We start from the raw sequence: 12,816 nt of genomic DNA, 5'->3' as shown, positions 1-12,816 counted from the left end.
GGCTATTTTTGCTATGCGTCTTTTACTCGTGATGTAGCTTCTTAGTAGTTCTAGGAAATAAAAGGAAACAGTAACAAGGAATTTTTTAGAGGGTGCCCAGGTCTTCTGACTGTTAACTCTGCTTTACACATCGTGCACTTCTCACCCTGAAATGAAGGCAGGTAGGTTTTCGTTGCTTTTGCTCCCCACAAAATAATGCGAAGCAAGATTAACTTCTCTCTCAGAAGATTTAAAAAGAAACTGAGCTGACTTCCTCAGCCTCAAGCTAAATCAGTGAGGAGTTTGCCATACAACCAAGCACCTCTCTTTGGTCAGCAAAACTCCTTCTCCAGCCACCATCCCTTTCAAATGCCTCAGAAACCCGACAGCCTCAGACTCATCATGTGCTGAAAAATGAGGAAAGGGTTGTTCTGGAATGAAACTTCTCATCATTCAGCAGAAAACTGAATTCAAAACTAAGTTTTGTAATAGACAACATATACAGTCTGCTAGCACTTAATATATCTGAAAGGGAAATATGATAGAGTTTGGAGAATATTGTATTATTACATATGTTATTCTGTCTTACGCAGTTCTTAAAACGTAAGCCATAGACCAAGATGCATAGAAGGCCTATTTTCCTTTTTGTGTTTTAATTTGTTTATATTGCTGCTACATTGATAACAGTCCAAATAACATTAAGTAATGGTTTCTGTACATGACCCTTTTAAGACTGCACTATCAGGCAGGTAATTTTGTACATGCAGTTGAGAACATACTAGAATACACTAATAATATCTTTTTCACTAGCAGTTAACCATCTAATTTCAGGGTAAAATAAATGTTTTTTTTTCTAAGGAACCTGCTTTTAGAATTTTTTTCCAGTTAGTCAACGGGAGAAGATAGTAGCTGTCATACATTTTATTTGACTTAAATGTGCTTCACCACTTACTTTGCCTGGCAGGCAAATATACAAAACTGTGATCTTCTCAGGCTCCCATTATTTTCTCAGGATAACTACAATATTTGGGCTATTTCCATGTCTTGGGCAACATTTTAACTAATGGATATGTTCCCAACTGAAGTTAAATGGAAGAGAATTCCCTGTAAGAGCCAAAATATCTCCCAAATGTCCCATTTGGTTTGGATGCTTTCTCACTGAAGCGTTCAGGCTCGATGGTGTGTTGTCCTCTGTGGTGGAATTTGAAAGATCATCTTCCCTCATGTCTCCTCTTGTCTGGAAGCCAAGAAACCTGAACAAATGGTGCTTCCTAGGTTGTGAGCCTTGTTTTGGTGTACATCAGCTTTGTGATTTCTTTTTTTTCCATTACTCAGTGCTCCAGTAACTTGAAAAGCTATTTAACAGCCACCGAGTGATGAATGGGTTTGAGAAAATGATGATAATTGTAAGATTAAAGACATCACTAAAGTTTTGCCTCTGGTAAGTTCGGAATAACTGTTTTCCAGGGAAAATATACAAAGCATAGCAACTTCCAGTAGGCATGGACAGGGAGTTTGGAAGTTGTTGGTCCCAGCTTTACTGTCACCATGCTGACTGGACATTTACACTTGTAAATGCAAAGGAGTTGGGCCACAGAACTGCTGCAGATCCCACAAAGCACCATGCAGCTTGATTTGTGATTTTGAATGGGTCCATTCGGGATGGGTTAAAAAATTTAGGACCGATCTGACATCTGCATCTTGTTGGCACATTGCAGCATGTAGGCATGACTTTTAGTTGCTGCAACTAGTTTTCTGTATCCATAGATTTTCTGTGAGTACCTTTAGTTATTTTTAGAAGCGAGTCTAACCATAAAATCAAACCTTAGGCAGTGTTGGTGGGGTTTCTGATTTTGAGGTTTGGCTAGGCTGGTTTACAGTTGCTATGCTGCTGTCTGAGGGTATTTTTTTCACCCTGTGCATCTGACATTTTCTGCCTGTTGTGTACCTTTTTTCAATTCACAACTTTCTGTTCTAACATTCCGTGTTTCGTGTTGAATTGAACATATGTAGTGTTTGTATCAGCTCGGTGTGTACGTATCTAACTTTGCAGGTCTCTCTGTAGCACTCTCCTGAGGAGTTTGCTCCTGTAGCTTTAAGCCTGGTGCAGCTCTGCATCTGTAACCACTGGGTTTGTTCCTGAAGTTCCAGTCCTGCAAGTCTCTCTGCAGGTGAACCTTGCCCAGTTTGGGGAGGCTGGCGGTGACTGCAGCAGGGCTTGCACCCAGTGCAAGGGTTTGTTCATGGAGGAAATTGTTGGGTGGATTTTAAAATTTCCTGGAGTAAATCTTCCTCAGTGTGTGTCTGTGTATGCAATGCAGCAAGAAGAGTCTGCTGAAATATTCTTTAGCTTTATCCTGGTTGCCTTTGTTTACTCAGTGCCCATTGCTTTCAGCAGCAGGTATGTTGGAAACAGTGAACAGCTGTAGCACTTTCTGTGGTAGCTTATATTTATCCTTACCCTGTCACATTTGCTGGCTGGGGACGGAGCTGCTCTGCAGAGTTTTCCTAATTACTGCTGTAACTAGGATTCAGTGGCAGAGAGGGTCCCCCAGTGGAGTGGCCCTGCCTTCTGCTTGTGTTGTCTGACTGACCCTGCTGTGAAAAAGCAGCAAGAGGAAGAAAACTCCGAGGTTTTCAAACACAGTGAAGGAAAATCATATTTCTTATGATGGTTCACCTCTCATATAGTTGTTTGGGCTGGTTGGAAGAAGACTTAAATTAGCAGATTTCAACTCTGACTCGTTACCTTAGAAATCAGGAGGTCACACAAACAGTGTGTGTCAAGACCAAAGTCTTAGATGTAAAATGTGCTTTCTTGTAACCAATATATGATGAACTAAGGGGATTATTTGCTCAAGTATTGTCTGGTCCAAATGGTTATTTGGTTATTTGCTGATTTCTGAGCCTGCTGAAACCAGTGCAATGCCTTATCAGGTAGGCTGGAGAAGACTTACAAATATCTAACATGGCCCTCACAGGGCTGTAGAGTCCCACTGGCTATTCCTGTAGATTGATTTCTGGCAGCTGAGCAATCTGTGGTGAATCATTGATTCATGTATAGAATAATTATGCTTCTCAAGGGGTAAGGCAGGGGTTTTGTCCCCATAAGAAAAGGTACCTAATAATATTTTTTCTTCTGCCTCTGATGCAGAAAACTGTACTACATGTACTTTTCTTGTTGGATCTTTCCATAATGCTTGTTCCTTTAATTCTTGGTAGGCAAGTTTGTCTTAATGGAAAGTTTACATTGTGAGCAGTGGCAGTCAACCTTTAATGGGGACATTGTATTCAAACCATCAGATGTGTTTTGACACTTAGATACGAAAGGCCATAATTTAATTGACATTTCTCTGTTAAGTGGGATTCTGTTTTGGATGTTGGGTGCTTTATGTGCTAGCATTTCTCAGGAAAGAAAAAAAAGGACTTTTTTTTTTTCTGAGAAAAGGTCCTAGAAACTGGAACTGAAGAGGTTGAAGTGGATTCCTCATGTACTTTTTATCTTCCTTCCTGTGTTCTCTCAGCATTTCCATCCAGGACCAGCACAGCCCTTAAGGGCTATTTATGCCATATGGGATGCAGATACCCTTCTGCTGGGAGATTCCAAGGGACTCTTGTCTCATTTTACTGAGGAACAGCGTTCAGTTGGTGATTATGTGGCAAACTACCAAAATGCACATGACTCTTAAGTGCAGAGCAAGAGAAAGGTCTACTATTATATGTTCTACTATTTCTTCGGAGCTCAATTTTCATTTCTTCCTCCTCTGTTTCCTTTTCAGCCTGTTTGATATGGGAGGGGAGTATTACTGCTATGGCTCTGACATCACCTGCACCTTCCCTGCCAGCGGGAAGTTCACTGCTGACCAGAGGGCTGTCTACGAGGCAGTGCTGAAGTCATCCAGGGCTGTGATGAAGGCAGTCAAACCAGGTAAAAGATCAGCACATGTCAGCAGGAATTGAAAAGCTTCATGGCAGCACTCAGGCTGTCAGGTCAATTATGTTTGCAATTCAGAAAGTGCTGGAAAGGAACAAGATGATAAAGTTAATTTCTGTGTCTAGGCAGTTCCTGATGTATAGAGGTAGGACACAGAACACTCTCCACAAACTTTTAAAAGTATAACACAAAACCAGTTATTAACAGGATATTTTAATCTTAGTTTTGTGGGGTTTTAATTCCTTTAATCTAGGGGTGACAGTTATTAATTACTTGGTTGTGTCTTTATACTGCCATCTTTTTGGGAAGCTTATGCCAAACACTGAAGTGAGAGTTTGGGTGAACACATGTGCTGTTCTTCAGTTTGTTTCAAGCATTTTCTGTATTTTATGTGTAAGCACAGTAGAAATCTTCTGTTGAAAAAGAGGACAGAGTGTGCATCTTTGGGAAGCATAATTAGCCTTAAAACCCTTTCAAAAGCTCTGGCTATTGGGTACTTCACTGTGTGCCTTTAAATTGCAGGCAAGCTAATTAATCAAATATACCTTTTCATAATTGAAACAACTGTGTGGCTTAATGAAAATCTTATTTTTCTCTGATTCTGCTTTTGGGGCAGCAAATAAATGTTTTAGAGCTAACTGCTGCTGAGATTTTGTGTGTGTCATGGTGAAGGTACTTGAGCATTTCTCAGTATTAGTAATGGAACAGCTTTGAGAGGAATGTACTCAATGCACAAAGCACACTTACCCTTTAAATTTGCCGTTCACTCATCAGGCCTTGAGTGCAGGGGCTCTCTGGATTGCCAGTCAGAACAGATGCAGTTTTCCTGTTATACAAGCTGGCAGCAGCACTGTTTATTTGAGTAGCTTGGAAGGGAGAAATAACACTTGATGCTTATCTGCAAAATGAGACTAGATATTTTGCTTTTTAATAACAACGTGCGTTCTCCATCATCTGCTGTGTCTCCTCTGAAGAATCTTGTCCCTATTCCTCTTCATAGTTTGCTTTGCATTTCAGTGCCACCTTTATTTTCATGTAACATTTTTGGCAGTATTTCATGCTAATAAGTTGCAGACTGTCTTCAGAACTTGAGAGCTAATACGATGTTGTGCTCAGGATGGTGTAGAGAATTCCTCAGTTTGCTGAACACTTTATTTACAGTGTCAGAAAATAAGGACATAGTAAGTTGAGTATTTCTGAAAGGTAGCTGCGACGATCTTTTACTGGCTTTGGGAGCTTGAGATTCACAGGCAGAGAAATCATTCTTAACATCTGGCAGAAGATGGGACTGAATTTTCTCACTGTGCTTTAGTTGCCTTTCCTGTTTGGAAGAATGGTGCAAATATGCATTTACACTGTTCATGAGACTGGTAATCATGAATTTTCTATCTACAGAAAATGTTCTGTAGACTGGTTCATTGGTTTCTTTCCTGCTGTTCCTCAGAGCAGTGAAATGCAACCTGGACCATTTGCAGTCTTGAATTACAGATCCAGTTAAGAGTCCTCCCAATGTGCAAAAAATGTCGCTATCTGGAAAAGTCTGCTTTTTAGGTCCTTTTTAGGATCTCCTGGAAGACTGGTATTCTGAAAAAGAAGAGATGGAAACTGTGGCCTTTATAGCATGGTTAGTGTTACATACTTGTCAGGCTGCTGAGGAAGCCCCCTGGAAGGGGAGGATGCAAACTGACTGCATTGTCACTGCTGCCCACAGGGAGACATTTCAGTGGGAGAGGCAGAGCCTCCTTCTCCTCCTTGAACTAACCAGCTTGTTAACTCATTGACTAAAGCACTAGAATCTACTCCTGGGAGTATCACAGAGGGAGCAGGAATTGATGATATGAATTCACCTCTTCTCTCTGTAATACTTTAGGTCTCTGAAAAAGGAGCTTGCAGGATTAGAGGCACTAAATTTAAAAGCCAGCCCCATCATGTTTCAGTCAGATTTTCTGAATTATGGAGCCCTTGTTAATTTTGCTGTTGTTTTTGTTTGTCTTCCTTTCCCAGGGTTCCCAGGGTCAGAGGCAGCCGAGTGGCTGTGGGCCCGTGGCAGGAGCCACTCGTGGGGCAGGCTGGGCAGAGGGAGTGCACACAGCACGGGCAGCAGCTGTAGGAAATGGGGGTTCTCCCCAGCTGCAGAACTGGGGCCTTATTTGTGCCTTGTGGCAAAGGGTCACAGAGACATCTCCTTCTTGTCTTCAGGATGTTAATGATTCCTGGGGTCTTTCTCACTGCAAGATAGGGAGCAAGTACTTTAGGGGGAGTCACTAACCAAATACTGGGTTGCATAACTGTGTTTATGGAAGGACACACAACTGCTAGCAACCTTAAACGTTCTGTATAGATGTGTGTGGTTCAAAGATTTGCATTTATTTTTTCAGTTTGCCTCTCATATGAACCTAATTAACTCTCAAGTAAAGTTACTTTCTGAGAGATAATAGACCTCCTAATACATTTTGTTTATACTTTTATATACAAACAGTTGTCATAATTTTAAAAATACTCCAAAACATTGTATTTCACTGTAGAAAAGCATTAATCTGACTACATCCTGTGCGTGGTCCAAATGTGCAAACAGCTCTAATCATATATATGGGTTACCCTACCTTCCAACTGCAAGAACAGAATTCCTTCTGCAAGCCAAATAATATATTCTGAAAGTTAAGAAACACTCTCTGCGGGATTATAGCCCAAGTTCAGTGCAGTCGTCACAACTCCTGCCACAAATCAAATCTGTTTAAAATAAAAGGGGAGAGAGACATACTCAGTCTTGCATAAGCAGCAGTTTTGAAACCACGGAACATGGAGCCCATATGAAGGTTGAGAGGCTTGTCACTGAAGCAAAAGTCAAAAAGGTGTGCTTGTGTGGCAGTGGGGTGATTCTCTCTTTCCTACAAAGTCAGGCTCATGATCCAAGATGTCAGAGAGGAATGTTGCGTTTCTACTTGGGGGATATTCTTAATTGTGTCAAGTCCATCTGCGTTAAATTTCCCCTTCCACAGAACTAAAATACAGGGACAGATGTGCAGAATATTGACACTTCCATGTCCTTCGTGGCTGAGGCATCGTCTGCTTCTTTCTCAGAGCTGTGATTTGTGAAACAATTTGCTTTACAGATATATTCTACGTAAAAAGAGTTGTTAAAAAAGAGTGACATTGTAAAGCCAAGTATCACAGAGTATTCCAGAAGTTAGTGTCCTAATTTGCCTCACTTCTGCATTGTTTTTTAATCTCATTAAATTTGCCAGATTGGTTGAGGAACATTAGATGCAGTCCTGGAGCACATCTTCCACTTTGCTTTCATCTGAAATGAATTCAATTCATGCTTCAAAACTCCACTGAGTAAACAAAAACACAGTAAGTGGGGACAGCCAAGAGCTTTCACCTCCAAGGATGATTGGAATGAAAATGTTCCTGTAGATATATTCATTGTTTCTGTCTCTGCTGTCTTCACACGATGCATATAACAGTAAGGGCTGAGCTAATGAGCAGCTAAACAGGAATTCAGTTTAACCTTTTGTTCCATGTCTGGCCTGGAGCTGTTTATTGCCTACTGTTCAAAGCCTGCTCTGAATCTAAAATTACCTACATCCTCACTGGTTTTTCTCAGAGCGCTCATCATGGCAGTACCCAGGTGCTGGGCATGCAGGAAGTTTGCTTGCACTGCATCTCAGTGATGTGGAAGTGTTCAGCAGTCCCCCTTCTGCAAGCCTGGGCTGGCAGGCTAGAGAAGCTGGTGGAAAAACTATTGACTCATTTGGGATGCCAAGATTGAAACTCATCAGACTCGAGATCTTTTTTAAGGGAGTTGAACCCTGCTCTTGCTCAAACCCCAGCTGTTTTGACCTCTGTTACAGCTGTTGAGTGCCCAGCCTTTCTGCAAATCACACTCCAGATTGTCAAGCCAAACTTTGGTCAAATGAAAGAAAATGATTAATGAACAAATGAAAAATAAATAAATAAAAATAAAAAAAACCTCTGTGTTTGAAGCAAGTTGCTTAGCATCCTGCTGGCAATCTGAGTCTGATGCAAGAATGGTTGCTAATTCCCAGAGGCAACGTTTGGTGAATTTGCCATGCTTGCCTGCTTGTGAAGTCTCTTGTTTCTTTTCCTGCATGTTTTCAGCTTTTGCAACAGATGGGAGAGGAGTTATATAAGGAACAGATATCTTCAGTGGTTTAGCAGGAGCTGTGCTTGCCTTGCAAATAAGGGAACCCTAGAAGTAAATCATTTAGGGCTTCTTGTGGATTTGCATGTTGTGGTTGGTAGGAAGCTTTGGTTGATCTGGTGAAAGCTTTTCCACCGGGCTGAAGTACTTCTGAGGCTCTCCTCCCTGTGAATTCTCCTGTCTGTAGTAATGCATGAATGGATGTTGCAGTTTTGCTTGCATCAGGTCTTCTGTCCTTTAGCCAGCTGCCTGCATTACAAAACGTAGCACTGGGTCTGTTCTCTGGTGGGTGGCACTGAAAGTCTCTAAAACATGTTAAAGGTTTTATTGGAGGACTGGAAAAGGCAGCATCATCAAAAAGGCCTTGTTACTACTGAAGTCCTATCTAAAGGAGTAGATGGTCGTGTAACTGAAGGACTGGACTGTAACACGTCAGCACTGAGGGTCCAAGCAAAGCTCACCCAGACAGTGTCAGTTGATATTGCTCAACTCTGGAGTCTTCAATGCTATAGCCATAAAAATACTGCTTTTAGTGTAGCTCCCCCCAACCCCTCTAATTGCCCAGGCTTAAAAAAGGCAAACTGTGGTGGAAAAAAAGTATTGTGTAGCACACCCTCAGTAGGAATAAGGCTGCAGAGTGCAGTGGTTAAGGGCAGGGTGTGAGGTCTCAGCTCTGATGTCTGTAGCACATCCCCTGGACAGCTGTCATAGAATCACAGAATCATAGAATCAACTGGGTTGGAAAAGACCTCTGAAGTCATCGAGTCCAACCCTTGATCCAACCCCGCTGTGGTTCCCAGCCCATGGCACTGATGCCACATCCAGTCTCATCTTAAACACCTCCAGGGATGGTGACTCCACCCCTCCCTGGGCAGCCCATTCCAATGGCTGAGCACTCTCTCTGGAAAAAATTTCTTCCTAATATCCAACCTAACCCTCCCCTGGCACAGCTGAAGACCCAGCCCTCTTGTCCTACTGCTGGTTCCTGGGAGCAGAGCCCGACCCCCACCTGGCTCCCCCCTCCTGTCAGGGAGTTGCAGAGAGTGAGGAGGTCTCCCCTGAGCCTCCTCTTCTCCAGGCTCAACACCCCCAGCTCCCTCAGCCTCTCCTCACAGCACTTGAGCTCCACTCCCTTCCCCAGCCTTGTTGCCCTTCTCTGAACCTGCTCCAGCCCCTCCAGGGCCTTCCTGAGCTGAGGGCCCAGAGCTGGACACAGCACTCCAGGGGTGGCTTCATAGGGGCAGAATCACTTCCCTGCTCCTGCTGCCACACTGTTCCTGATCCAGGTCAGGATCCATTGGCCTTCTTGGCCACCTGGGCGCACTCTGGCTCCTGTTCAGCTTCCTGTCAATCCAAACTCCCAGCTCCCTTCCTACCTGGCTGCTCTCAGCCACTCTGTGCCCAGCCTGTAGTGCTGCATGGTAGTATTTGAAAGTCTGAAGTGCAGGGCTAGATTAGAACCTTCTGTGAGCAAGTTGGACATGTCTGTTGATAGTGGAAAGATCTGCAGGATTAGAAAGGCCACATGTGCATGGTTCCCAAATCTCTCTCAGTCCGTTCTTTATCTCCGCTGCAAAAGTTAGATCCAATGTCAATGTATTAGCTTTGTAATCCATCATTTGTCACTAGTTACACCTGGGAGACCAGCATTGTTTGCTCTTTGGCATTAATATAAATCCGTTTGAAGAAAGGTGTAAAATAATTTGTTTTGCTGTAAGCCCCTCTCTAAAATTTCTAGAAAACAAGTTGTTGAAGAAACATGATCTTAGCTTTCAAGTTATCCCTACTCTGAGCCAGGATTTGGTACCTTCTGGCATCCCTCCTAACCTAAATGACTCCACACTATGTTCTGAAACATGCACATGGAAATGCCAGTGATACCAGCAGAGGAGATGCTGCTGATGATCAGTGCCTGAGTGTCTGTGTGTGAAGTGCATTCCCACTTAGCCCAGCTCTGGGCATGGCTGTGTTCTCAAGCTCATACTTTACTGTCAGGGATACATAAGAGTCCAGTCGTGTTAGGGAAGTTTCTGAGGAGTAGCTTCTCCTTTATCCTTTAGCAAATGACTGTATTTATACCATGTACAGCCTCTCGAGTGACTGCTGCTATTTATTATTTGGGTTATTATCTTAAGCATTTAGAGAATATTAATAATTGGAGTTCTTTAAATTTACTTCCTAGCTGATGAGGACAGTATGGTTGCTACATATAAAAAGTTTCTATATATGGTTTCTATTTATAGAAACATTGAAGTTTTTCAAATATATGAAAGTGCTACTGTGTGGAGAAGAACTAAAATGGAAGTATGCTTGTCTTTCAGCTTTGCAATTAAAACTTTTTTGGATTAATGCACTAGAGCATAAACAGAGTCTTAAAGATTAACGAGCTAAATATTAGAGCAATCACATACTTTCCATTTTCATCCCTTTGCAATTGCATACTGGGACCTCCAAGCATTGCTCTGTGTCTTCTCTGTAGAGTAATGGAAAATCACAGGAGAAGGGGAAGGAAGGGAGCTTGTTGTGCTTAGCATTCCTGGTACTAGTGCAAAACTTGTTTGTGTTTAACAAACTAACAGAAAAAAACCTTCTTTCAACCTCTTAAGTTATACTCATTAGTATTTGGGGTGCAAGGAAGAAGGAACAAAAACACCTCGATCCATAAGGTCTATTGTCCTAAATTCCAGTTTCAAAAAAGCTCTCTTTGCCTAGCAAACTGCTCCCAAGGAACAGTTGAGTAAGGCCAGGTTGGCAGCCACTCAAGTCCCTATCTCTACATTTATATGATTTAAAAAGCTTGTATATCCAAAGTCCCCATTGAATCGAAATTGCATTCAGGCATTAGCTATGCAGCTGGGGATGTTTGCTGATTGATGGTTGTTTGTTTCAATAAAATGAAGCATGAAAAAGGGTTCCAAATATGCACAGAAGTAGTTGTTCACCATGTCAGGTCACGTGCAGTGTGAAAGCTTTCCTCCTCATGACACTGACATTACTACAGGGTCTCCCTATAGAATTTCTATCTCTGCATTTTTTTCAAGTTGGAGCTCATCTTATATGAATATCCCCAAATTCTGCATTTTACTGTCCCAGACAGTGAGTATTGTCTTGCTTCTGGCTTTCAGGCTTTGCTTTTCTGATAAATGCTGTAGAGGAACATCTTGAAGAAAATCTCCATCCCGGGGCCAACATCTCTGATAACACAAGATGGAGGTTTCTCCATGTTAGGGCTGGAAAATTCCTTGCCCGTGTTTTAGTTTTCCCAGAAATCAAGTTTCACTTAAAGACATGAGTTCTTTAAGCTCTTAAATCCCGTCTTCCAGGATCAAAGATCAGCCATTGATGCCAGGATTGCCATATAATCTTTGAGCCATATAATCTTTGAGCAAGAAGTAAACCCACGTGGCAAGCAAGTAAAAGATGCTTTTATTAATCATGTAGATATCAGCTGATCCTTAGAGCCTACCAGAAGTGCTGTAAGTGCAAAGAAGTAAGTAGTTCCCAAAGGACTGAGGTGTTCTGAGGTAAAGAGGCTGAGGGGAGTGGTTGGAACAGCCGGGGCAGCAGCGTCTGGCTTGAAGTTCAGAAAGTTCTCTGCAGCTGATGGTCCCTCCTCTGTCTTTGTTCCACCTGCCTCTCTGGGTCAAGTCCTGATTTTGCAGTTGAGAAGAGGTGCCTGAAGGTGTTGCTCTAAAGTTAGGAGCAGCCCTTCCACTCTGTCATTTCTTTCTCATGTTCAGATGATTTAGGACCAAACAGTCTGAGGTACAGAATGATTCAGAGACGAGCATTAGGCCCTTCTGTGGGTCTGACTCTGAGGACTTCCTCTGAAGACCAGGAGAAACAGTCCTTGGGAGTTGTCTAGGATGAAATGTGACTTGTCCATGGTGTGTCATCTCCATACACACCTTGAAACCAGGCTCAGTGTGTTATTTTGGGTCACTGCTGCAGTCCTGCCTGGAGTTGGAGTGTTGGCCACTCCTGGTTTCCCCTTGGTAGCAGAGGACCAAAGAAGGCCTTGTGTATTTGTAGGTGCAAGATGCAGAACAAAGTTAGTCCCACGTGGTCTTTGTCTGGGCAGCTGTAACTGCACAAGAGTTGAGCTGCTGTGTGAAACTCTGTGTCCACGTTTTGTGCTTTTCTCCTGATTTCTTCGGGGTTTGTTTCTTGGTGTAGCTTCCTATCTGCTTTTGTCTTAGCTAGTTTTCCTATATACTTCCTTCCAAGGAATGCTGTGAATCAGAAGGACAAAACAAAGCAGCCACTTTGTTTTCCAGTGCTTTCCCTCCTCCCTGTTTGCCTGATGCTGAAGGATTGAAGTAGTAAAGCTGATGGAGGTAGAGAGGTGAGCCTGGGGACCTTAGAGGGTGAATGGTCTGTATTTTTGAACAGCAGAATGTAAACTTCGGGTGGTGTGTACTCCTTTGGTACCTAAAGATTGAGGCACAGTTCTTTCAGAGAGACTGTCGAGAGGAGGCAGGTTCAGTGACCCAGTACTGGTTTCATAAATAACCTCTTTTAGACAACAAAAAGTGCTGGGATTTGAATTCCAAGTAGCAGTATGATTCCCTTTTCTAGGTTCTAATAAAATGCCTCTCATTAAGAAAGAATAGTGAAGAATTCAACTCAGGTAGGATAGTAATAAGATCAAGGATTAGAATAACTCAGTTAAAGAACTGTTTAATTGGAAACTAATAGCTAGGTTACCTATTTGACATTGCAGATCACATTACCAGCA

General features: G+C 42.5%; 1 protein-coding gene across 7 annotated transcripts in view; it reads left to right on the top strand.

Moving 5' to 3' along the window:
- Nucleotides 1-12,816, top strand: part of PEPD (peptidase D) — a 191,604-nt gene that overhangs the window by 150,153 nt on the left and 28,635 nt on the right. For all 7 annotated transcript variants that reach the window (XM_064671287.1, XM_064671286.1, XM_064671293.1 and 4 more), the window contains one exon: nucleotides 3,759-3,907. In XM_064671287.1, coding sequence (XP_064527357.1) covers nucleotides 3,759-3,907 — 149 coding nt within the window. The remainder of the gene's footprint in view (nucleotides 1-3,758; nucleotides 3,908-12,816) is intronic.

Source organism: Pseudopipra pipra, chromosome 14, assembly GCF_036250125.1.
Source record: "Pseudopipra pipra isolate bDixPip1 chromosome 14, bDixPip1.hap1, whole genome shotgun sequence".
NCBI lineage: Eukaryota > Metazoa > Chordata > Aves > Passeriformes > Pipridae > Pseudopipra > Pseudopipra pipra.
Note: the sequence above shows the minus strand (reverse complement) of the source record. Positions and strands in the feature narration are given on the sequence as shown.